We start from the raw sequence: 27,419 nt of genomic DNA on the forward strand, positions 1-27,419 counted from the left end.
GAGCAGTTCTGTAAAAAAAATCTACATTTGTAAATTGCACTTTCATGATAAGGGAATTGCACTATGGTACTTGTAAGAGTTGACTTGAAAAATATTTTTTTGTTAATTTTTTTTACAGTGCAGATATTTGCAATAAAATAATATAAAATGAGCATTGTACACTGTTCTGTGTTGTAACCGAAACTTACATTTGAAAATATATTTTAAAAAGTATAATGTACATTGGTATTCTCTTTTGTTTAACAGTGCAATTAAAACTATTTTTTTTAAACTTAGTTCATTTGTTTTGGGGTAATTGCATGAGTTAATGGCAATTGAGAGCCCTACTTAAAAATATTTCACAAAAAGTAATGCACATTGTATCCAATGAGAGAGTGTTATGAAAATTCAGTGAATAGAGTTATTTCTGTTATTAATACTACTTTTTTTTCTTCCCATCAGGCTTTGAATTTGGCATATTCTAGCATTTATAGCAACTACAGGAACTTTGTTGGTCCCCCTCACTTTAAAGTAATTTGCAGGCTGCTTGGATACCAGGGCATTGCTGTGGTAATGGAAGAATTACTGAAAGTGGTCAAAAGCCTGGTATGTTACCAAACTTTGTGTCCCTTTATTTTTCTCACGGATTGCTTCTAATGAAGGGGAAATGTTTTATGTTCAGTGGAAAGTACATCTACATATAAGTATGATTCATTTAGCTTATGAAAGGTGTTTACATAACACATTTACAAAATGTGTTTACAAAATGATAAGAAGAAATACTATATATAAGAAGTTGTATTGTATAAGATCTGCATGGAAGCATAAGCCTAAACTATTAACTTTTCTCTGACTTTTATGACCTTGCCATTAGTTCACTAAACTAAAAATTGCTGTTAACTTTCAATTACAGTAAAGGACCTTAAAAAAAAGATGATGATGATACTCCTGAGGGAATTCTATACTCTCTCACCCCTTCCCCCCCCCCCAAAAAAAAATCTGAGCACAATATTTTAAAATTCTGCAAAGTTCTGCATATCTTATTTGTCAACAAATAAATGTAGAGACTCCATCATGGCAGTTGTAGCCCAGGCCACTGGCTGCAAGGAAGTGGGAAATCGCCATGCAGCACCCCATTGTTGAAGAGCTTTGGGGACAAGAAGTGGGTGGAGGAGTGTGGAGCTTCCTGGAACTATGGGGAATGCTTCTGGGGTTGGGTCTGATCCAGTCCCAGCCACTTCTTGCAGGGAAAGAAGTCCTATCCATCCCAGTCCAGCTAGGACTAGCAGCTGAGCCCAGTGCAGGGGAGGAGACATGGATTGTGGGGCATCTCCAGACCTACTCCTATCCCTTCCTCCTCACAGTGATGAGTCACCTGTGCTTCTGGAGATGGGAGCATGACTGCAGTTTTGGCTTCCTTTTTTTCCCCCTGTCATACGTCATTTTTCTGTGAGAAAGCAAAAAAATCTGCAGGGAACATGAATTTTGTATGCATGCAGTGGCACAGAATTCCCCCAGAATAAAACAAGGGAAGATATAGAACTTAGGATGACTTGATTCCCAGTGTGTGTTTTGTTATACTTTCTGTATGAACTTAGGTGAGTCACTTCATCTGTCTGTGTCCATTTCCCATTTATAAAAGGGATGAGGTAATAGCTCTTTATTGTCTCACATAGGTGTTCTGGGGATCAACATTGTGACACTTCACCTTCATATTTTTTACGCAAATACATTTTTGAATATGTATGACCAATTTTGCATAGAGTATATTTGAGTTAAGTAACCTACGTTCAAGAGCCTTTGAACCCCTGAATGTGTTTTTTCTATTTGTGCACATGTATCATTTTTGTATGTGAAGTTAGAAATATGAAGTGTAAACCTGTTTATTAATCTAGAATTTATACTAAGAGCCATTAGTGGTACTAAGGGGCTTAATAGCCCAGTGCTCAAGACAATGATCTGTAAATGGCTGTTTTTCCTGTAAGCCTACACTGTGGTTGGTCCTACAAAGACATGTGACCATGCCACCTGGTGCTGGAATTCATCTTGAATCTAGTATTCTTCCATGGGGATGTGGAGAGAAAACAAAAGCCTTAGGAAATTCTGTTTAAAGAATGGGAAGCAATCATTGTCATCTTCAGCTGGCCTTGGAAATGGCCACCCCACCCTAAGAAGGTACACATGAAGAAACCTGAAAGCAAAGTACTCTTAAGACACAAGGAACTGTTACACCCAGACCAGAGAAAAGGTCAGCTCTGTCTTGAAGGATTTTACCTGGAATAAGGAGCAGGGTGAGAATTATGATCTGTAACGATCTCACCTAGTGTAGTGGAATTAGCTGATGTGTTTTGTTTATTTTGGCTTAGTAATGTATTTTGATCTGTCTGTTTGTCAAGCCCAGTGGAGAGTCTGGGATGTATTCAATTAGATGTCTATTAGTGATGCTTCAAACTACAGAAGATTTGTTTTTTCAAATAGTTTTACATTATGCCTGATACTTACAGGGTAAAATTTAGATCTCTTCAGAGGGACTGAGCTAATTTGAACCAAATGAAGGATGTGCTAGATAAGTGGGTCAGAGGGAAAAGAGTTACAGGCTTTGAAGGAATGTGTGATTTGGTTGTTCTGTTTCTGTTAAAAGGTCCTTGATTCAAAACATGAGGTAAAGCTGCTTTAATGTCATCTTTATGCATACTGTAACATCTTGTTTTGGGAAGTTGGAAATTATTGAGGGAAGATAACTCTGGTTGAGATTATCCATGTAGCTTAGGGAATTTAGACACACGTTTAGCATTAGTTTCAATGAAAGATTGTGTCTGTCCCCTCAATTTCAGGTGGGGAACCTTTTTTTTTTTTTTTTTTTTTTTTAAATCACAGGCCATTGACCCACAGCAAAAATCAGTCATGGGGCCACCCACAAGTAAAAAGCAAGAATCTGATTCAAACCCCCTAGTCCAACCGCATTTGTCCCTATGCCAGAGGCCTGAACTCTCCCCTCACTGCAGTTACTGGTCCTAAACTCCACCCTAGGCTAATCCCCCACCCCCAGAGGAGTGCCAGGTGGGCCAACAACATGTAACTGCAGCCCCAGCTAGAGCACAAAAGGTCTGGATGAGCTGCATGCTGTGTGGCCAAAATTGCGGGGGGGCAGGAGAGGGACATTGGACAGGACAGAGCATAGACAGGTCCACATCTGGCTGTTTGGAAAGGCACAGCCTCTCCTGAGCCTATGAGGCGGTCCACCCATGGATGGGCCACATGAAATTAAGCAATGGGCTGGAGCTAACCCATGTGATGATGCATGTTTCGCTCCCCTGCCCTAGATCTACCATTGAAACTAATGGGAAGTATGTTTGTAAAATCCTTAATACTGTTTCAAATATCTCCACTTCTCTCTTTAGGAGGAGTGTTTTTAGATAATCCTGTGTGGAGTGAGAGCATTGCAGAGTCTGGACAGTTGTGTATAACAAATGAAGCACAGATGTTCTCGCTAAATTCACTCCAACTTAGTTGTGTTCTGGTTTCTTTGTTTTGTTTTGTTTTGTTTACACATTTGAGCAACAGCTGAAATCTTTTCTGTCGTCCTTTTTTTTTTCAGGGCTTTCAGTAATCCCGTTATTGCCTCCTGACCAAATATTAGATAACAAAAGGAAGGTTTAAACTTTAAGACTGATCAAGCAGTGCATAGTACCAAGCTTGTTTAGACTAGTATTCAGACCATATGTCAGAGGAGTTATCCACACAACCTTCTAAATCTTCAGAGATGGCCTACTGTGCAACTGGGAGGGGTTTGCTTGCTATTGGGCATGGAGAAGCATAAAGCCAGGAGTTCTGTACAAATGTAACTTGCATTTTATAGGCATATGGAAAGAATTTGCAGGTGTCTTTTACTTTTTCCATACTACATCTACCACCATAATATTTTGGTCTCTTCCTCCTGCCTCATCAAGCTCACAACCTAAAATAACCTATTGATTTTATTGGAGCAATTGGAAATAGACAAGGGATTGATATAGGATGTAAAAAAAAAAAAAAAAAAAAAAGAGAGAGAGGGGAAAGGAAAGGAGGAAATGTTTTTAGAAGAACTCTTATTTAGTTTGTTTTGCATTTATTTGGCTAATTTATTGATAGGATTTTTGTTCTCCAATTTTTCATGCAATGCTTGAGTGCAGTAAAGTGATAGTGGGGAGCCCCCCAAGTAGAAATTTGGCAGATTGGCATTTTGTTTACAGAAGTTTCTGAATGCATGGGGGGGATTTTTAAACTTAAAAAAAGGTCTTGATCTCACTCACCCTTTCTGCTCCTCTGATAAATGTCAACTGTAACCAGTCCAGTAGGTAATTGTATTATTAAGACTCTGTCCTCATAATTAACATTTTATTTCTCCTATTAGTCACTTATAATATCTTCCCAAAATGTGAAACACGAACTCGTGATTAAGCAGGGATGATACCTGCTGAGAGGACCTTGCAAAGGACAGACAGAAGTTAGGGGAAAGGTCAAAAATGTGTCTTGACATGTCAGCTTGATTCACTGAAGGCAGCATGTTAGTGATGGATCTCTAAGAGGGACTTAAACGTGAAAAAAGCAGGTTGCTGTGGTTGAGCTCAGACAGGTCACACCAGTAAGTGAGGGACACATAGAAGAAATGTGTGGGAAGTTCACAGGCAAGCAGACAAGACTGAAGACCGGGAGTTAGGATATGCCAGTTTTCATCACGGGAGGATAAGTAGGGTCAAAGTTCCCCTGAGCCAATGACTTATTGGGCTAACACAGTTGAGACATGTCAGTTTCAAAGTCAGTGGCATACAGGGAAGTGATGTGGCCACCATCACGTTGACTGCCTTTGACTATCCCAATCCTATGGATCAGTTACCCATTTTGTGGCTGGGTGAACTGGACGTGGCTTTTCTGTATGAGACTCAAACCCATGGGCTTTCATCAGTGTAGGTGAATGCCTTAACCACATAGCAACCACATCTCCAAATAGGGTGGGATAGGCTTTTGAAGATCAGAAGCTTTAAACCTGATGCAGTAGCAGAAGGAAAGTTTTGATGAGGGGAGTGATATGATCTGGTCATGTACAAAAGATGATATTCGTGGCTGCATTTTGTTTGGATGGCCAGGGCAAAGTAGAAAATGTTGCACTAAGCAAGGTGGGAGAGAATACTTTTATACCCCAGTGGAGTGCTTTTCATCATTACCTCTCAAAGTGTTTCATAGTCTTTAATATATTTATTCTCACAAAACCCCTGTGAGGTAGGGAAGTGCTATTAGCCTCTCTTTGCTTCAGCTCCCCCATCCACAAAGTGGGGTTAAGTGGCTGCTGAAGGTCACAACAGAATTCTGTGTCGAAGCCAGGAATTGTGCCCAAGTCCTCCAAGGCTGGTGTTATAACCACTGAACCGTCCTTCCCGTTGCTGAGAGCCTGAATGAGGGATTTGGCTGTGGTGGTGGAAAGAAAAGGATAGATCTCAGAGATGTGGAGGAAGAAGAAACAGTGAGATTCAGGTTATGGCCTTGAAGGTGTTGGGCAAGAGAAGGGGGGTGGGACCCCAGCAGAACCACCAAATTGGTGATGTTGACAGCTATGGAGAGTGGGTAAGTGGAGAAACTTTGGAGGGAAAGATGGAAAAGTTTGGTTTTGGCCAAATTAGGCTGAGAAGATATCCAAGAAGAGATATTAAGTGACAAGCTGGGATGTGGGGTTGGATGGGAGGAGAGAGCTGAGTACTGAATGGCTATGTGCTAATGTAATTAAAGACAGCACCACAGTACATATGCACCAGGGGGTCCAAATTAATGTTCATGGGGTATCTTTAATTCTGGCATTTCCTAACTTGTTTGATTTGCAACCCTAATAAATAAATGAATGAATGAATAATCTAATTTTCATATATGTTTTGAGACTTTGCTTCCTAGATGAGATTTGTTTGTCAGCATTGGCTATTGTGCTATTGCCACTGTAACATACACTGAGAGTGATTAATTGGTTAATAATGCACATTTGTTTATAGTGTGCTCAGATATGAAGTCCTCTGATCATTTGGTCATAGAATCAAACAACATTTTTTTGGATGCCTTTTCTAAGTAAAAAATTAGCAATACAGTGAAGGGAAAAAATGTGTTAGGGAAGTGTCATGTTTATCTTTGGTACCTATGACCAGTTGCATTTTAACACATTTGTACAGCCTGGATGTTTAGGCCCTGAACCTGCAAACCCTCATATACATGAATAGTCACAGGAAAGGTCAGTGGAATTACATGCATGCATAGAATTATGTATGTACGTAAGGATCAGGATCACTAGCAGGATAGGTGTTATGTACTTTCACCCAATTCAGTTGTTCTTCATGATTTGTTTGGGGTTTTTGGTCAAAAACTGTGAAATGGTAAGTGATAGTCACTCAAAGTATTTGATAGAATGCTGTACTTTAAAAAAAGCCTGTCATGAAGCTATAACAATAGTATTTTTTTTAAATCTGTTTCTCTAAAATCAAAAACATTATAGGTTGGACTATAGGATATGCAGAGTTAAGAAACACACGACTTTAGAGCGTATTCAATTCATATGTAAAATGAGCTGTATAAATGTCATTGTTCAGCAACAACAATATGATTTTTCATGTCTGTCTTCCCTCAGTTGCAGGGCACGATTCTTCAGTATGTGAAGACATTGATGGAAGTGATGCCTAAAATCTGTAGATTACCTAGACATGAATATGGCTCTCCAGGTAGGTTTACCTTTCATGTTTGCTAGAATTCCCTGCCAGGCAATCTCAGATACTAGTTTTGTACACTGTATTAGACAATCATTGGAAGAGTGAGTGAGTGCAAACTGGGATATAGTTCTGCAGCATAATTAAGTTTAAGATCTGCTCCGGGCATCTTAGCCATTTAATGAGTCAGTTGTTGCATCCAGAGAGCAATCTACTTTGGATACTGAATGCTACAAAAGAGAAAATTAATTGCTAATGAGTACTTATCATACTATTAATGCCAGTTTTGAAATGGCTTTCTTATCCCTAGACATCCATCTTCCACAGCTTCTAACCACACAAATGAATCCTTCTATTTGCTCCCCAACTTTTGAGCATTCTTTTATTTTTCCTGTGTTAGGTTTATGAAACTGGAATGATTTTGCTCCCCACAGCATATTTGACTCATTGAAAAGGCTGAACCAAATCAAGGATTTGCAAAGTGTTCCCTTCCTGTGTATCTCTCTGGAGCATATAAATGGATGAGTCATATCAATTAACCACTATACAGATTTTGAAGAGTTTAGCTGTCCTTTGTGCCTGGACTAGTGTTACCCGCACAAAATACTCACACACTGTAGGGGCACCCATACTCCCCCATTCCTAAGGCTCAGGTGTAACCTTTCCATTGTAGGCACGCACCCTTACCCTTCTTCAGGCTTAGGTGTAACCTTACCTCTGTGGGTTTGCAGGGTCTTTTACCAGTGAAAGAGCCTTGCACAGTAATATCCTACTTAGTCTCTATTAACAGTCATCAAAAAGAGATGAACACGCCAGACATACCATGCTCACTGTTCCCAATGAGACAGATGACCTTGTCTAGATGGTCTGTCAGGATCAATCCATCTGGAGGACTCTAGTTTCAGCACAGTGTCACTGGTACAGAGTTGAGATCTAGCAGCTCTGATCTTGGAACTGTGTCCTGGAGTTGGTTCCCAAAGAATTTCCTTTTGGGCCCCAGTTTATATAGTGAAACCTGAGTCATAGAATCCTAGGAAGAGACCACAGAAGGTCATTGAGTCCAACCCCCTGCTAAAAGCAGGACCAGTTCCAACTAAATAATCCCAGCCAGGGCTTTGTCAAGCAGGGACTTAAAAACCTCTAGGGATGGAGATTCCACCACCTCCCTAGGTAACCCATTCCAGTGCTTCACCATCCTCCTGGTGAAATAGTTTCTCTTTATATCCAACCTAGAGTCCTGCTTTAGCTATTCCTTAACCAATTATTTTAGTATAATTTTACTAACCAATCGTAACATACTGTAACAGAATTACCTAACCCAGTTTTTCTCAACCTTCTTTTATAAAGTACCCCTTAAAAAATTGTAAGTACCCCCAGTACCTACAGTTTTCATACACACACAAACATTTTCTGACATTGCAACACATTTGTTTAAACAACTTAATTGTAGCTGGGCTGCGATGAAATTCTTGGGTGTTTTTGATATAAAGTGGAAGGTTCGGGAATGTGGCCAGCCCTGGAGAGGTGCAGAAACAGGCAACCCTGTACTGAATGTCTTTTAACTTTTATTAAAATGCTTTTAACTATAACTATTTAACAGTGTTTACAGGCGTGGGCGCCAAATAACTATTAACAGGAACAGTAAACAGAATGCAGTGCAATAGAGGAAAATACCCTGAGGTTTTTCCAAGTCCCAGTAATTATCAACAACCACCCAGGGATTTTTAACAGTTATATTTACATTAATTTCACTCATAAGGTCTAACATCTATCTAACTCCTAACAGTACTATTCACAACCCTCTAACTAACTTACTCCTAACACTATTATTTAACAAACCTCTAACTAACATCAGACAGCAGTACTCACACTTATCTGACAAACAAGGGACAACAGAGACAGTAGCATATTCGTTATTCATTACGCTTTGCGGAAGATTCAGTTGATTCGGTGAGCGGGAGGGGGCCTCAGGTGATCAGCCTTCGGAACCTGGCTCGTGTTCTGCCTCCCAAATTTTTGGGAACCCTCAACTGGATGCAGGAGGGGAAGCTGTTTTATAGAGAGCAAGAGCTTTCCCACGCTTCGCTGTGATAAGCGTAGCAGATTCTGTCTGTCTAGTGACAGGACTGAGGGGGAAGTGGAGGAGGTGAGATGGCTCTTGGCCGGCCCGAGCTTTGCATGACCCTTACCTGTCTGGTTTTTTACTTCTGCTTTTTACTGATCTTAAGTCACATAGTACAGGATTTTTGGTTTGAGGGGAAGGTAATCTTTGGGCTAGGAAGGCTATGAGCATAAGGCCTGGCCAGAAAAAAGCCTGCTTTTACAGGGGTAAAGAGTACAAAAATAATAAAGCGCTGTAAAACGTTTTAAAAAAAATCAGTTTTCTCCAAATTTCAGTTGTGTTGATGTACCCCCCCCCCCCCCCCGACTTCTCTTGAGTACCCTTAAGGGTAGGCACTCGACCCCCTAAGGTTGAGAAACTCTGACCTAACCAATCAGACCCCGCTACCTTAGTTGATTTACACCTAGCAAAATTAATTATACAGCCGACAGAAACAATTAAAAATCTGACAGATCATACAGACAATAGGAAAGTGAGGACCATCATACAGACAATAGGAAAGTGAGGACCATCATCAAAGAATGAAAATTCCATAACCTCAGCTATTGATAAACAGTTTCTTGCCAGTTGAAATGTTAACTTAGATCTTAAAATGGGTAAAGAAAACTTATTTCTTTATCTGGTGATACTGGGTGCCATTAAGACAGGGTCTCCTTCTTAACAGTCTGGTGTGACACTACTGTAATGCAATTTAGATAGAATGTGAGTATGTGACTCCAAGCTTTACAGCTAATGGCTGCTGCTCTTCAATCTGGCTGTAGAGGAAGGCTTCAGGCCTTCCAATATGGCCATAGAAAAACCATATTGTTGCACTAGGAATAAACAATAAGTGCTGCCATACATAGAGTCACGGAGGCCATTCTGTGGGGAAAGCCTGCATAAGGATTAGGAAGATGAATTTCACCTTGGTGAGGTTCCTTCAGAAGATTCTTAGGGGGGTAGAGGGTCCCTCCTGCCCTGGGGAATGAACATCAGGAAAGAAGTGACCTGGGATCCTTGGATAAATCTGCTCAGGATTCCTCTGAGGACTTTTTTTACAGCAAAAGTAAAGCTCATTTGCATAGAAGACCGCTGACTTCTTATGGAGCTAAACTTTCTCAAACCTCAGCACTTTCCAAGTGCTATGTGTGTTTCTTTAACCTGGTCATCAATAATAAAAAAAACATAGCATAGTGAATATTTAGAAAAAATAACATGTCATCTTCTCTTTGGGGCAGAGAAGGAGAAACCTTGAATAGCAGATGATAGTTATGTCTCTAAGGCCACGTCTTTACTTACCAGGAAGCTCAAATCAAGATACACAACTCCAGTAATGTTAATTGAATAGCACAAGTCAACGTACCTTGATTCAATCTTTGGCACTGTTCCCTCAGCAGGAGGTTGATGGGAGAAACACTCCCATCGACTTCCTTTACTCCTCAGGAGGAGCAGGTGGACTGGTGCCAACGGGGGGCCCTCATTGTTCGATTTAGTGCGAGGGTGGGGAACCTTTTCTGGGTCGGGGGCCACTGACCCACAGGAAAATCAGTCGGGGACCACACCCAAAAAATAACCAAAACAAAAAACCAAAATCTATCCTCACCGACATGGCCCATGACTGAGGAAAAGACATGTCCCACATTCACCTCTCACACCAGAGCCTAGGGGGACACAGCCTAGTAGATTTTGTGTGCTCCAGCCCCATGGTGGGGCAGCAGGACATCTGGAGTACCAGTGTGCGCTTCCCAATGCTGTGGTAGGGCCAAGCCTCGGGGGCTGGATCCAGGCAAGCCGGGGGTTGCATCCAGCCCCCGCACTTTAAGTTCCCCACCCCTGACTAGACCTGCTAAATTGAATGCCAGAAGATCAATCTTCAGAGCACCGATCCCAGATAAGTATAGATGTGGCCTTAGTGTGCTACAGGGTGATGCTTGGAAAGGACAGGTGATAGGTGTGATACAAGAAACCCAATAGAAAACCTGTGTGGAGACTAAGGAAGTCCACCTTACTCCCTACGCGACTCTTTCACCAGACTTTGCTTCCTCTAGAACCAGACTTTGATGACCTCTGTTGGCTATTACCCCAGCCCTTCTGTTTGTGGCTGGTGAAGTGAGTGGAAATCTTAGTGTGACAAGGGAAATCTTAGTGTGAACCTGTGTTGTTGTCTGTGGGGAGAAAATGTTGCAGACAGTTGCCATTCCTCTCCAGCCTGTAAAACAGCTCTTCTTCCTCTCTGTCCTGCACAGGTCCAACCCAGCAGATTGAGAGGGGAGGGATGCATGTCGTGCTACATAGTCACTGCTCTGTCCTTTCCCTTCTGTGCCATCCTGATCACCCACACACCAGCTCTCAGCACAAGTACTTTAAACAAATGGGTAGCCAGGGCTCACCAAGCAGCGGTGAGCCCCGCTTGCCAACTGCGCGGTTTCGCGCGGTTCTGCGCTCTACTCATGCACAGATTGCTCTGCGCCGGCTCTTCCGGGTTGTAATCTACTTGCCACGCGCAAGTAGATTACATTATTTGTTGAGCCCTGTGGGCAGCTATAATAGTTACAAGCAATGGGCCCCACTGAAGATATTCAGTTGCTATTTTAGTTCTCTGGTACAAACTCATTCATACATCACTCTCATTGTCTCAGCTGCTAGCCACAGAGACCAAAGCTACTGCTCTGATCCAAAGCTTTAATGCATAAGGATCTGAGCTGGCTTAATGTACTGAATCTATTTCCCTGTTCTCGTCTGCATTCGAATAGCCATCATTCTCTATCGGAGCACACTTAGTAAGCCCCTAATTACATGACACAGCTCAGGGTTTTCATTATGAATGTTTTATTGGACTCCATTAATTCTATGGGACCTGAGCAATTCCAATCATGTCTGTTCTTGAGGATTTTAATGACTAAAAAGAACAGAGCATGGACATAGGGACAGCTGAGTTCAAAAGGCATTCCTTACCAAAGATTTCGTTGCCATAGAAACAGTCCTTAAGTGGTGTGCAATTTACTCATCTTGTATTTTAGAGAAATATTTTTATAACTACATTAAACTGAAGCGGGAGGTTTGGGAAGGGAGGGGGGTGAGGGGGAGACTGCAGCAGCTCAAGTACTTCAAGGAACACTGTCCTGTAAATATTTAAGTGCATTTTTATTTATCTGTTTGTCATCCTGGAAATATAATTGCCCCCTATTTATTTACTTTTCTGTTACTAATTTCTTCTATTGTTTGAAGATGACTACCGTTGTTTTTGATCATCTAGTCCCTGACATACTAAAATGTCCTTGGGAATCAGAAAAATCTTGCTTATGTCAGTACTGCTGTGGTAATAGATCTATTTGTGCTACTACTGGAGAGCTAGCAGAGGGGAAGATTCAAAGAAAGGAGGGCAGGGAGACAGAGACTATCAAAATATAAACTGAGAGAGGGGGATAGATAGCTGTGTTGAATTATTTCATAAATTAAATTACTACCCTGGGGACTACACTGGAGTATTTTTTTTAAGTAGGTCAAATCTTGTGACCTAAAGTTTGAAAATGTGTATGAAAATGGAGTCAGGGAGGCAAAAACTGGCATAGGACAACATATGACCCCAAAGAAGTACTGAACCAAGCTGAAACCATTTTTATCCTCTAAAATATGTGGGAATGTTTTACCCCAGGTGAAATCTCTCCCACAGAAATTTGGGGATTTGCCTCTTGGCAAAAAAGAAAGTGCTCAGAGTGCACATGAACTGGAGTTCCAGGATATAGCAAAAGGGCTTTGATAGCAACTGGTTCTTTGGGCCTTTTTAATAAAATGAAGGCAGTGGAAGTAGGAGCTCTGTGAGGAGGAAGCTCACTGGAAGCCAGCTGAAGTTAGACAGGAAGGAAGTATGTTATAGGTTACTCTGGAGATTCTCCTTTGGGGAGGGAGTTTGCAAGGAGACAGTAGTTCACAAAGGACATGTATAGAATCCTAGAACTGGAAGGGACCTCAAGAGGTCCAGTCCCCTGTCCTCATGGGAGGACCAAGCACGGTTTAGATCATCCCTGATAGATGTCTATCCAACCTGCTCTTAAATATCTCCAGTGATGGAGAGACTACAACCTTCCTAGGCAATTTATTCCAGTGTTTAACCACCCTGACAGGTAGGAAGTTTTTCCTAATGTCCAAACTAAACCTCTCTTGCTGCAATTTAAGCCCCTTGCTTCTTGTCTTATCATCAGAGGCCAAGGAGAACAGTTTTCCCCGCCTCCTCCCTGTGACACTGGGCTAGATGGACCTTTGGTCTGACCCAGTATTGCCATTCTTCTTATGACACCCTTTTAGGTACTTGAAAACTGCTATCATAAGAGCGTACCGGGGAGGGGATGTATATCGAAGGTAGGCAGGAGAAAGCAGGGAACTATTGCGGTTGGGAAGAAGGAAGGGAAGGCTACTTAGAAAGGTCTGATAGCAAAATGAAGCTTTCTCTACTCTCAAGTGTTTAGTGTTCGAAATTTCATTGCAGAAAGAATTTCAGTGAGGTAATTTGAAAGCTGATTGCTTTGGAAATGGCCTTCAAATCTCTATACTGTACTTCCTGGGTGAGGGGAAATATTCTAATTCTTTGTCAGAAAATGAGGCTGAAATTGAAACAGCATTTTCATCACATAAAACACAGAATGACCTTGGCTAGGCAATAAATAGTCTACAAGATACAAAAGATAAAAAAGCATAATTTTTGCTCAGTGAATACAATAACCAGTGGGCGTAATGCATGTAGGTCCTGATGGTTCAAAAACAAATACATGTGCTTAACCTTATGGACTGAATATAATCCAACTGAAGTCAGTGGGACTCAAAGTACAAAGTTATACGTGTGTGTGTTTCTTCGCGTGATCAGGCCATAGTTTGTATTAAAAGTTCTGAGAGAGAACATAAAATTAAAGGTTAAGCCATAGTACCTTGCTTCTTAGGAGGCATTTTATAAGAAGCATTAGCAGAGATTTCATTTCATAATAATAACCCAGCAGTCACTCTGCATAAAATCACAGAGCCTGGTTCAGTTCTTTGAAAGAATAAATGTCATTAGTCTGTACTTTAAACTTATGTAGCAAATTTTGTGTTTTTAGACCTTTGGGACATAATTGATCAGAGCTTTTAGATCTGAACTAGGATAGTTTCATAGAAAAGGAAAGGTAGTCTTAAATGGAGAAACCTACGCAGTTTTAAATTGCCTATGTTGACTTAATTCATGTGCTAATTAATTTAGAAAGCCAGACCACATCACTGGAATGTCACATCTGCCATGTGACCTCTTTTGAGTTAGGATTTAGGAAGCAGAGATGGGGCCTAATCCTTTGTTAATCCTCTGCATTTACGAAATACATTCTATATCGAACAAGCTTTGTTTCTGATGAGAGCAGTGTAAGTCAGCTGCAGAGGTTATATTTATGAATAACATTAAATATTTCCTTACTACTTCAGCCTTGTACAAATGAAAGGATTTAATTAAAATTATAGTTAGCCTGGGAAAAAACCCTAAGTTTATTTATCTTGGGGATTGTACATATTCAGTTCATTTAATAACTTACAGATGCACCTACTGCATTTATGTTAACAAATAACAGTGGAGAGAAGGAATGCTGCAGACAAAGAAATAAGGACTCTTTGGTGATTTGACTTATTGTAAAGGCTCCTAGAAAGGTTTCCTGCTTCTTTTGCTGTATTGCTTATCTGTCACAAAAGCAACATATGTGCTTCTTATGATATGGTCAGATGCAAGGATATTAAATGGTGGTTACATAACTAATCGTATAGTTGATACAGTTTGTATCAACTTTACAATTAGTCAATAGGACTGCTCTGCAGAGCTGCAGCGGGGGTAGCTCCAGGAGCCGGCTTGAGTCCGCTCTGGGAGTCACTCATGTTGTGGCTCTGCATTTTAAACGTAGCAAGAGCCGCCAGTGCAAGCTGGGACTGCTTGGTCCCAGCTTTCACTGAGTCCAGCAGCCCCTGTCCGCAGACAGCCTTGGCTGCCGCGAACAGGGGCTGCTGCCGGAGCAGCCTCTGTTCCTGGTGGATAAGGCTGGCTGCTGCAAACAAAGGCTGCTTCGGAACCAGCCCCTATTCATGGCAGCTAAGGCTTTGCAGCAGTCTCCTGTATCCTCCCCCAAGGCAGGGGCACCACAGGGAGCATGGGGTGAGCGGGAATCAAGCAGTCACCACTTGCCCCATGTTCGTACTATGGCACTTCAACCTTTGAAATGTAGTAAGAGTCTTGGGGGCCGAAGCTGGAGTGAGCAGAACTGCTTCCATCCCTGCTTGCGCCATTTCCCCCATGGCGCCTCTGCCTCCCCTTCCCCCCATGGAGACAGTGCTGAGGGAAACTGGCTTTTAAGCTGGCTCCCCCCCAACACTAGCTCCTGCTCTCCCCCCTTTAGTGCATCTAAACCTAAAATCTAGTTCGAATTAGCATTTTGCTAATTCGAACTAGCATGTCCACATTGAGTGGACCCTGAACCGAGGTTAAGGATGGCCGGAAGCAGTGCCGGCAGGGCATCAGATTAGGACTTAGAGCGTGGAGCTGCTGTCTCAGGCTAGCCGAGGGCTGTGCTTAAAGGGACCCGACCCCCACCCCGGACAGACAGTTCTCGGGGTGCCCCGCTTGCAAAGCAGTCCTGGCTTGGAGTGCCCTGAGTGCCCACACTCGGCACATCACAGCACTCGGCCATCAGCCCGGCTGCACTTGCTGCAGGCTGCCATCTGGGGAGAGGAGGCAATTGAGGGGCTGCAGGAGAGCTTCCACCCCCAGAAGCCCGCTGAGCCAGCCCAGTCCTCCCCATCGGGGGGGCGTACCCCATTCCTTCCTCACCTCCTTCCACTTACCCCTTCCTAGCCCCCCTTTCCTGATGTACAAAATAAAGGACACGTGTGTTCAAAAATAGAAACTCTATTTAACAAAACTCAGGGAGACTGGAAAAAGGAGGTGGGAAAGGGGAAGAGAGAGGGTGGGAGAGGGGAGGGCAACTAAAATGATCAGGGGTTTGGAACAGGTCCCATATGAAGAGAGGCTAAAGAGACTGGGACTTCTCAGCTTAGAAAAGAGGAGACTGAGGGGGGATATGATAGCGGTCTATAAAAGCATGAGTGGTGTGGAGAGGATGCATAAAGAAAAGTTCTTCATTAGTTCCCATAATAGAAGGACTAGAGGACACCAAATGAAATGAATGGGTAGCAGGCTTCAAACTAATAACAGAAAGTTCTTCTTCACAAAGCAAATAATCAACCTGTGGAACTCCTTGCTGCAGGAGGCTGTGAAGGCTAGAACTATAACAGAGTTTAAAGAGAAGTTAGATAAAGTCATGGAGGTTGGGTCCATGGAGTGCTATTAGCCAGGGGGTAGAAATGGTGTCCCTGGCCTCTGTTTGTGGAAGGCTGGAGATGGATGGCACGAGACAAATGGCTTGGTCATTGTTTCGGTCCATCCCCTCCAGGGTCCCTAGCGTTGGCCACTGTCGACAGACAGGCTACTTGGCTAGATGCACCTTTGGTCTGACCCAGTATGGCCATTCTAAGCTCAGGGTCGGAGGTCTCACTGGACCACCCTGATTTTCATGCCAACCTGCTACTGGGTGGCCAGGCTGGCAGCTATCCTGCCCTAGACGGCCACTTTCCTGTGCCTAGTGCAGAGGTCGTGGACGTTGGAGGCTTCCCCCCCAAACCTCGATGAGGTCCACGATGTCTGCACTAGACCAGGCGGGCACCGGCCTCTTGCGGACCTGGGCAGGCTCCCGGGAGCCGCCAGCCTGGTCCCGGGAAGAGGCGGAGGGCTGGGTGGCAGCGGGTGGCTGGCTCGAGCCGTGCCAGGTGCAGGGTCTGCTGGCTGGGTGCTGGCAGGCTTGCACCTGGCACGGGCACCGTAGCCAGCCCGTGCCCCTTTAAGGGCTCCGGGGCCAGGAGGGGGGCAGACGAGTTTCCCTGGTGGTGCCCAGAGTGGCCACCAGGGAAAGCTGGGGAGGGCTAGCCTCCCACTAGTTCGAATTAAGTGGCCACACAGCCCTTAATTCGAACTGCTTAATTCGAACTAGGCGTTAGTCCTCGTAGAATGAGATTTACCTAGTTCGAATTAAGCGCTCTGCTAGTTCGAATTAAGTTCGAACTATCGGTTTGTATGTGTAGCGCCTATCAAAGTTAATTCGAACTAACGTCTGTTAGTTTGAATTAACTTTGTAGTGTAGACATACCCTTGCTGCCTCTATCAGAAGCTTATGCTTATGCTTATCAGATAGTCAACTAGCCGCTTACATCCCTAGTCAGATGTAGACAAAGGTTGGTGTAGCTCTAGTCAAAGCTTGAAGATACTTTGGTCTGATCTCAAGCATATATTATCGTTTATTGCTTAGTGGTTCCATGATGTCTGACTTGTATAGTGAAAGCTGTATTTGTTCACCCTCTGTGTAAGGTGGTGATTGCATGGGGGGGAAACAGTAGTGGCATTTGATAACCACCCTCATTCTATCTTCTGGCATGTATAACTTGATTCATAAGGAGCTTTCATCTAAAATTGCATTAGCACAAATATTATAATTAATTTTACAAAGCCTCAACCTAGTTTGAATCAAACAAGGTTTTGAATTCGTCGACCTTGCCAGAGGCAGGATGAGTCTGTATCAGGGCTGAGGAGGGCTGCCATAGGTAAGTATGTGTGGTAGTTCTTGGGGAAGTCCCTTGGCAGGGATTGTGATGAGAGAGCAGAGTGGCAGTGTGCGACAGGAGAGTTGGAGGTTGTCCTTGCCCTCGCTCATCCTGCTGACCTTTCTCTGTCTCCGGTTTTTATATATATATAAAAATCTAGGACTAAACCTTTTTTTGGGAAAAGCAGCAAATTTCTGGTGCTTGGGAAAATGTGGTCACTCTAAATTGTAGATCCAGAGCATGGATTAAAAACAAGCTCACTGTTTAGCAAAACAATGTACAGTAAAACTCCAATAGTCCGGCATCCAACTGTTCAGCACTCCCGATACTCTGGCATCAAAATGCCAAGCGCTCCTGACCAGCTGATTAAAAAGCCTGCGGCTCAGCACACGTGCTGGCTGTAACCTCTGGTTACATGAGGAGCATAAGGTTGGGGGGGAATGGGATCCTGTTACAGTATGGAGAAGAGTGTTTTGCTTCAGCGAAGGGGAAAGGGGAGGGGAGAGAGAGGAGGATCAGGTTACAGCACAGAGGAGACAGGGAGGGGAGAAGGAGGGAGATGGTGTCCTGGCCAGCTGTTACGCTATGCAGCTGTACTAGACCTCCCGATTCTCCGGCAAATCTGATAATCCGGTACCACCTAGGTCCAAAAGGTGCCGGATTTTCGGAAGTCTACTGTAATAGGCTTTCAGGGAGATATTATTAAGCATTGTATGAAACAGAACACTAGCAATATGTTCAACAAAAACTTTTTGGTGTCTCATTTGCTTCAGGTGGATTGTTTATTGGAATAAACCAAAATAGGTATCATGCCGTTCTTAAATCGTAAGTGCAAGTGCAGGTGAAGGATAGCAGCATGTGAAATGAGAACCAGCTAAATGTTTGTTTATTAAAGGAAGGCCTTGTTATAGCACACACTCCTTTAACCGTATACCCGTTATGGAGATTGGGGCTATTAAAAGGAAGCAGATTCTTTTTTCCAGAGAGTGGCTGGACAGAGCTCTGTTATTTGTGTGGATATACAATATAGAGTATTTTATATTATACAAAATATAAACCTTATCAAATGAAGATCAAAGGAATTTGTTAATGGTAAGTAAGTTACTTGGTGGGAAGAAAAATACCAAGTACTAAAGGGCTCTTTAATCTAGTGGAAAAGGGTACAGGCAGTCCCCGAGTTACGCTGATCCAACTTATGTCGGATCCGCAGTTATGAACGGGGCTTTTCTCGCCCTGGAAGACTGGAGCGGCGGGACGCCCAGATGCGCTGCAGTCCCACCGCCCCCGTCCTCCGGGGCGAGAAAAGCTGCTCCACGTCTCCCTGGTCTGCTGGGGGGGAGCCCCCCCTCCAGCAGACCAGGGAGACACGGAGCAAAGCCGCGGAGCACGCCCGCAGCAGGACAGCCCAGGCGCACCTGGGCTGTCCCGCTGCAGGTGTGCTCCAAGGCTTTGTTCCCCGTCTCCCTGCAGACCAGGGAGATGCAGAGCAAAGCCGCGGAGCACTCCCGCAGCGGGACAGCCCAGGCGCACCTGGGCTGTCCCGCTGCAGGTGTGCTCCAAGGCTTTGCTCCCCATCTCCCTGCAGACCAGGGAGACAGAGCAAAGCCGTGGAGGATGCGGGCGGTCCCACCACCCGCATCTCCCTGGTCTGCTGGGGGGGGGGGTGCAGCTAGTGCCCCCCTCCCCCACCAGCAGACCAGGCTTTTCTTGCCTATGCCTGGGGTAGAGCAGCTGGGGCGCTGCCGGGTTGGTCCCGCAGCGCCGCTCCTCGACGCTACTGTACCAACTCGGCAGCACCCCAGCTGCTCTGCCCCAGGCGTCCTGATCCAGCCGCTGCTGGTCAGTTTCAGCAGTGGCTGAATTAGGACGCCTGGGGCAGAGCAGCTGGGGTGCTGCTGGGTTGCTCCAGTAGCCCCGAGGAGTGGCGCTACTGGAGCAACCCAGCAGCACCCCAGCTGCTCTGCCCCAGGCATCCCCAAGTCAGCCGCTGCTGAAACTGACCAGGGGCTGACTACAGGAAGCCCGAGGCAGAGTTGCTCTGCCCTGGGCTTCCTGGAATCAGCTGCTGATCAGTTTCAGCAGCAGCTGACTTGGGGACGCCTGGGTTTCTTAAGTTGAATCTGTATGTAAGTCAGAACTGGCGTCCAGATTCAGCCGCTGTTGAAACTGATCAGTTTCAGCAGCGGCTGACGCCAGTTCCGACTTACATACAGATTCAACTTAAGAACAAACCTACAGTCCCTATCTTGTACGTAACCCGGGGACTGCCTGTATAATAACAGCTAATGGCTGGGTGTTAAAAGTCAGACAAAATCAAATTAAATATAAGATGCATTGCACTGGAGCTCATCCTCAATTGCTTGACTACTACAATCCCAAATCCTTGCCTTCCAGGATATAGTCCCATGTGTTGTCCCCAGTACTGCCCACTCCCCTTTTGTAGTCATGGCTAGCATTTGATGTGTTTGGATGTATGACTTTGCATTAGGCTGTACTAAAATGCATGTTGTGTGAATGATCCCAGGTTTCCAAGTGATCCAGAACACACCACATGACTGCCCAATCTTTGTCATTATTTACCAACCTATTAATCTGTCCATCCACGACTGCCCAATCTTTGTCATTATTTACCAACCTATTAATCTGTCCATCCACGAATTCTGTCAGGACTGATTTCATATCTACTTTCTAGGACAATCCCTGATGAACCCCATTAGAAAACTCCCCATTCAGTGATGATCTCTCATTGACAACTACTTTTGTGACGATTCAGTTAACCAGTTTTTAATCGATTTAAAGTGCGTTTTGGTGAAACTGTGGATGTTCATTTTTAAATCAGAATGCCAAGGGATGCTCAATTAAATGCCTTACAAAAGTCTAATAACTCCACAGTTACCTCTTCCAACTTCCCCAGTTTATAGCTCATCTAGATATTTTCCCCTTCCCACCCACTCTTTTCTTCTTGTTTTAACTTCTGTTTCCTGCCATGTGTCTCACAACGTTCCCTCTACTCCTTACACCCTCTTTTTCTGCTTGAATGTTCTCACTCTCCTTCTTGAAGTCCATTCATTCACCATGTTTCCACTGTTGCTGTCTGCTCGCATACAAGGATTTACTCCTGTCCTCCTGCATGACTCCGTTTTTAAAACGATTAGAATTTGTAGCATTCATTAGCATAAAAAGTTGATGTCATTTTTGTAACGTTTCCCCCCTCCATCTGTTGCCTTGCTCTTTGGGACAGTGACTGTGTACATCTGTCCTAGTAAGGCACCATGTAAGGTTATGGTTAATTGTTACTAAAAACAGATCATATGCCCGACTTGCTCAGGGAAGGCAGCTAGATATAGCAATCAGCAAAGTTGACTGGCTGTATTCTGATCTTTAAAAGATTCTTAATTCTATATTTGCATTTATTTTATCTGGACTTGATGCTGTAATTCCTCAATAATGTACATACAGAGGCAATCATTGGATAAATCATGACTTCTGTTTCTTGCAGAGGGCATATTGTGTATGCACGCCACTTTCTGACTAGTTACTCAAGGCAGATCAATGGCATATCAGAGTGCATGCGAAGAGTCTTGTTCCTGGGCCCATCTCATTTGTCTTCAAAGGAACAAAATATGACTCATCCCTCATTTCTAGCCAAGTACCATAGTTAATGTTTTGATATGATGATCAAAGATTTAGCAACATGATTTTAATTCCCATTAATAGGGGCTGCTGCTAAATCTTGTGTAAAAAAAAAAAAAATGTTGTACAAGGCCATACAATTATATTCATCCTTAGTGAGCTAGTGAGGAACTTGAGTTCTACAGCAACTTTTCCTTCTTGTTCCACTCTCCATCTCATCCCACTGTCTACTGTTTTTGTAAAGGGGAAAAATAGGTGTGATCTATATGATTTTATCCATTTAACCACATTTTGTATCAGCAGATTTCAGTAAGTTAATAGATGTGCACATGGTAGCTACTGGATTAATTAGTCTTTATTTCTCAAATGTTTTCACCCTTCTTCTTTTTATATATATAAAAAAAAAAATCTCAGGTATCCTGGAATTTTTCCACCATCAGCTGAAGGACATTGTTGAATATGCAGAACTGAAAACTGTGTGTTTCCAGAATTTGCGGGAAGTGGGAAACGCTGTGCTCTTCTGTCTGCTCATTGAGCAGAGTCTGGTAAGTCCTTAGGAAGTTGCTCTAACACCAGGTGTATCCAAAATGTTTGTCAGAAATTGTTGCTAATGATGCCTTATAATAAAGTCACAGACTTACATTTAATTGTAAGTACCTGTCAGAAATACCTTGGTTGTTAGATGTCTCTAGGCCATAAACTCTTTCTTTTGATTTTTGGGTTGTTCAGTAAATCATCCATGTCAGATTCAATAATAGGAGTAGCTACTCTGATCATTGTTTGTCTATAGGAAAGCCAGGATGGCAGGAAAAATGGAAACAGCCCTCCTGCCTCGTTAGTTTTCGGACACTGTCCTCCATTGTCTCAGTTCTCTTATGGTTCCCCTCCTACTTCTTCTTTACAGAGGGAGAGTGGGAGAGATCCAGAGTGCCCCTGGTGTGGGCAATGTAGTTAGCATACGGAAGCCACAAAGTGTACGTGATGACCCTCTAGTGTCCCAGTACCCTAACCGTCATCTATTTTATCTTTCTTAGATTGTAAACCTTTGGTCAGGGATTGCCTCTTACCTCTGTCTGTACAGTGCCCAGTAGTACCATGGGCTCCTCTTCCTTCTCCTCCTAATACAAAAGCATCTAATTCGATTGACCTTTAGATAATTTTACTTGGAAAATAATTTAATTTCCTTGGAAAAGGGGTGGATCCTTGTGTTTGACTGAAATAAGTCATGGAACATAAAATCCTTGATGCTCATTCGGGGTTGCTATAACTATTAATGTCAATCACATATAAAAATGAAAATATGCTATTTCGATCTTAAGAGGTGCCAGATGAGTCTAGCTCTTATCTCAGCTTCTGATTTTGGCTGTTTTATACACTGAGGGTGTGTCTAGACTACAGGATTTTTTCGAAAAAAGTGGCCTTTTTTCGAAAAAACTTCCCCTGCGTCTAGACTGCTGCTGCGTTCTTTCAAAAGTAAATCAAAAGACCGTGGCAGTTTTTTCGACCGTGGAAAACCTCGTTTTACGAGGAATAACACCTTTTTTCGAAAGTGCTTTTTCGAAAAAAGGCGCTATGTAATGCAAATGGTGCTTTTTCGAAAGAGAGCATCCAGACTGCCTGGGTGGTCTCTTTCGAAAAAGCAAATACTGGTTGTAGTCTAGATGCTCTTTTTCGAAAGAGGCTTGCAGTCTAGACGTAGCCTGAGAATGTACCGGGATTTCCAGAAGAAAACATCCAGATTAATGGATTTTTTTTTAAGTATTTGTGAAACAATTTTTTTTTTTTTATTCCTTATATTTTAAAGATTTGAAATGGTTCCACATTGGGACCCGAGCATTAGCCTCCTGGATCTGAGACTGACTTTCTGGGAGACATTTCTTGGTGATAATGGGTTATGGGAACAGTGCTGGTAAACATAAAAACAGGATTTGCTGCTTCATTCACCTTTTTATACATCTACACAGGATCTGTCTACCACTTGAACATAGAAATTCATCATTCTGCATTAGTCTTTTCAATAAATAGCCTTTGTCCTTTAAAAACTGCCAGTTCTACGTGGGAGTAAATCCAAAGTAATCTGCAAAAGTCAAAATGCTGCTAAGTATTTCTGTGAAAAGAGAGCCAAAAGCACCGTTCTTTTGCTCTAATGATAGGTGCTTGGTGCCCTATTGCCTTAGCCACTATTTGTTATAAAGTCTCAGGGTAGCCGTGTTAGTCTGTAACTGTAAAAACAGTGGCACCTCTCAGACTAACAGATATATAGGATCATGATCTTTCATGGGTAAAATGCACTTCATCAGGTGAGTTGGAGTGGAAATAACAGAATCCAGGGTATATGTAAAAGCAAAAGCAGTAACCTGTCAATTGTAGGGTGCTAATTGAGCCAGGCTAGATGTGTTCCATTCATAGCTTTTGATGTGTAAATGTGAATATTAGAAGTGGAGGAAATTGGCTTTGTAGTACGTTAACCAGTTAATATCTTTATTCAACCCCAAGTTGATGGTGTTGAACTTGTAAATGAATTCCAGTTCAGTAGTCTCCCTCTGTAATTGGGTAGTGAAATTCCTTTGTAGAGAATGCCTACTTTTAAATCCATTATTGAGTGACCAGGAAGGTTAAAATGTTCCCCTAAAGGTTTCTGTGTGTTTCCATTTTTGATGTCTGATTTGTGTCCTTTAATCCTTTGTCTCAGAGACTGTCTGGTTTGGCCAATGTACATGGCAGAGGGGCATTGCTGGTACTTGATGGAATATATAGGACAAGAAGCAATGGTCGTAAATTGCAGCAAGGGAGGTTTACTTCAGACATTAGAAAAAGCTTCCGGTCAGGGTGGTTAAACACTGGAGTAAATTGCCTGGGGAGGTTGTAGAATCTCTATCATTGGACATATTTAAGAGCAGATTGGAGAGACATCTGTCAGAGATGATCTAGGCCAGTGTTTCTCAACCTTTTTTTTTTTTTTTTTTTTTTTAATAAAGTGCCCCTTACAAATATTTTTAAGTACCCCCAGTACCTACAGTTTTCAGATTAAAAAAAAAATTCTACCATTGCAACACATTTGTTTAAACAACTTAATTGTGGCCAGACGGGTGATGAAATTTTTGGGTGTAAAAAGTACAAAAATAATAAAGCGCTATAAAACTTAAAACAAAAATTCGGTTTTCTCCAAATTTCAGTTTGGTTGAGAAATACTGATGTAGGCACTGTTTGGTCCTGCTGTGAGGGCAGGGGATTGGACTTGATAACCTCGAGGCCCCTTCCAGTTCTAGTGTTCTATGATCATGTTAGAGGATGTGCAGTTGTATGAGCCCCTGATGTTGTGCCTTACGTGGTTAGGTCCTGTGATGATGTCACATAGATATGTGGACAGAGTTGGCAACAGGGTTTGTTGCTGAGGTAGATTCCTAGGTGTGTGTATTTGTGGTGTGGTGTGTAGCTGCTGCTAAGTATTTGCTTCAGGTTGGGGGGCTGTCTGTAGTCAAGGATCGGCCTGTCTCCCTAAACTCTGTGAGAGTGAGGGGTCATTTTCCAGGATAGGTTGTAGATTGTCAATGATGTGCTGGAGGGGTTTAAGCTGGGGGCTGTAGGTCGTGATCTGTTGTTTTCCTTTTTGGGCCTGCCTTGAAGTAGGTGACTTCTGGGTCCTTGTCTGGTTCTGTCAGTCTGTTTCCTCACTTCCCCGGTTTTAAGAACACCTGATAAAGATCTTGTAGGTGTTTGTCTCTACCTGTGGGACTGGAGCAGATCCTGTTGTATCTTACGGCTTGATTGTAGTGAATGGATCATGTGATGTGTCCTGGATGGAAGCTAGAGGCATGTAGGTAGGAATAGCAGTGTTTTCGGTATAAAGTAGTGTTTATGAGAGCCTCATTTATATGTACTGTAATGTCAAGGAAGTGGATCTCTTGTGTGGACTGGTATTAGGTTGATAGTGGGGTGGAAATGGTTGAAATCTCTGGAGTTCAAGGGTCTCATTTCCATGGGTCCATATGATCAAGATGTCATCCATGTAGCGTAAGTACAGAAGGGATGCCAGAGGACGGGAGCTGAGGAAACATTCTAGAATGTCAGCATGGTTCTAGAGGCAGATTAGTGCCCTTGACATGTTGTTTTTTTAACTCCTAAATGCTTCTTATTCCTCTCTTTTTTTCTTTTCTAGTCACTAGAAGAAGTGTGTGACCTGTTGCATGCTGCACCATTCCAGAATATATTGCCAAGGGTTCATGTCAAAGGTATGGGCTGGATGAGCATCCGTTCTCCAGCAGCATGACCTCCATGCTGCTTTCTGGTTGGTGCATTCGTCATTCTGAAACTTGCTTTACACAAATGCTATTCATTTGCAACAACAGCAAATTCCTGAGCATCTGAAAATTGTACAGTACACAGGAGGCCGAAGCCTGTTAACCAAGGCTTTCTGGGTTGGGTTTGAAGAATGATCTGTGCAGCACCCATTGTTGCCTCATCCCCAGTTGGGGATGAGGTTGGAGGATTCTGGCCTTGCTATGAGGCCCCATCCTTCGTTTCAGCCGTGACTAGTAGGTGTGCAAAATAAACTTTGGATTAGGGAGTTTTAGCGCTGCATCTGGTAAGTTGCTGAACACTGTGTCTAATACAGCAAAGCACTTAACTACAGGCATAGTTGAGACAGACTTTTCATATGCTTAAATGCTTTGCTGAATTTGGAACACCTGTGCTCAGTACTAGGGATGTTAAATTTAATTTAATCAGCTACTCAGTGGAATTTCCATTGACTAGTCAATGAATCAATAAGTGGAGGAGCTGCAGCAGGGTTAGCTCCTGGCTCTGGTAGCCAACCCCGCTGAGGCTCTGCCTTTCAAATGTATTAAGAGTCGGCAAGCTCTTAATACATTTTAAAAGCAGAGGCGCAGTGGAGGGTCCTGGTGCAAGCTGGGAGAGCTGATTCCTGGCTCACGCCAAGTCTCCCCCGCTGCCTATCAGACCTTTAAATGTATTAAGAGCCTGCCAGCCCTTAATACATTTAAAAAGCAGAGATGCAGCATCCTAGGATTGGGCATACGCCAGGAATAAGCTGATTCCTGGCCCACGCCTGGGCCCCTCTACCCCCTGCCTCCCATGCCCCCTCGGAGACAGCTCTGGGGGAGAACCAACTTTTAAGCCATCTCCTCCCAGCACTGGCTCCTGCTCCTTCCCCTTGCTGCCTCTGATGGAGACAGCAAAGGGGAGGGAAGTGACTAGTCGAGGGAAGTGCTTATCGGATAGTCAACTAGTTGCTTACATCCCTACTCAGTACCTTGCAGGATTTGTTCCTTGAAGTCTATGTTCTCTTCTCCCCTTCCTGACTGATGGAGGGTAGGTGTCCTCTGTTCTTCCATTTCCTCCTTTCGCATTCCTTTCTTTGTTTTTTCTGGGGTTTTTTTTTGGGGGGGGGGGTCTCTTTTCTTAACTCTGCCCCAGTGCCAGAAGCAGCAGATCTGTCTAGGCCTCTGCTCATAGGATTCACATAAATAACAAAGCAAAAGAGCCTTATCATATTTATTGCAGTTACTCAGGTCCCTGTAGGCAGCCATCAGAATAAGCAGATCTTTTGTATATTTTATTCATCCACTCAACGGTGAGGTTTTTTTTAACTTTTCAATACATAAAGCTCTACCTTCAATATAACAGCAATCTCTGGGGGCAATATCTTGTATGTGGTAAAGGTGATTTTAATTGGCTTAGTATGTATGGAGGTCAAAATATGCTAGAGATAACATACGTGCTTTATTTTATTTTGAGGGGAAGAAACTAGTTAATAACAAATAGCCTCAGTACTAGTTTTTACTGTATAGTTAGTTTCTTTATACTTGAATGTATAATGTAATTTTGTTAGAGGAATAAACCCTTTAATGGATACTATGTATCAAATGTATACTGAAGAAAAAGCAAGCCATTTGAAATGAAGTATCAATCAAAGGAATAATTTACACACACAACTATGTGACAAAAGTAAACTCTAATAAAAGCACGAATTTCTGTATTGCAGTTTTCATTGTTTTTGAAGTAAAATCATCTAACTTTAAAGGATAATGTGAGGGTTTTTTTTTCCCCTTTCAGAGGGTGAAAGACTTGATGCTAAAATGAAAAGACTAGAATCAAAATATGCTCCGCTCCATCTTGTTCCTCTGATTGAAAGATTAGGAACACCCCAGGTATGTCTTACATTTTGTGTTCAAGATATTTTATGCAAAAATATCATTGCACAAGAAACCTGGGACCTTCACAATTCCAGTAGTAATGTCAGAATTACAAATGTCTCTTAAAATTGTTCACACAACAAGGCCTCTAGTAAATCCATGGATTCAGTAAAGTTG

The 27,419-nt window shown here is 43.0% G+C and overlaps 1 protein-coding gene across 3 annotated transcripts in view; it reads left to right on the forward strand.

The window, feature by feature from the left end:
• CYFIP1 (cytoplasmic FMR1 interacting protein 1) overlaps positions 1-27,419 on the forward strand; it is a 122,159-nt gene that overhangs the window by 90,340 nt on the left and 4,400 nt on the right. For all 3 annotated transcript variants that reach the window (XM_075916231.1, XM_075916234.1, XM_075916221.1), the window contains exons 24-28: positions 442-585; positions 6,623-6,713; positions 21,502-21,632; positions 25,247-25,319; positions 27,163-27,257. In XM_075916231.1, the coding sequence (XP_075772346.1) occupies positions 442-585; positions 6,623-6,713; positions 21,502-21,632; positions 25,247-25,319; positions 27,163-27,257 (534 nt within the window). The remainder of the gene's footprint in view (positions 1-441; positions 586-6,622; positions 6,714-21,501; positions 21,633-25,246; positions 25,320-27,162; positions 27,258-27,419) is intronic.

The sequence above is a fragment of the Pelodiscus sinensis genome, chromosome 1 (assembly GCF_049634645.1).
Source record: "Pelodiscus sinensis isolate JC-2024 chromosome 1, ASM4963464v1, whole genome shotgun sequence".
Taxonomy (NCBI): domain Eukaryota; kingdom Metazoa; phylum Chordata; order Testudines; family Trionychidae; genus Pelodiscus; species Pelodiscus sinensis.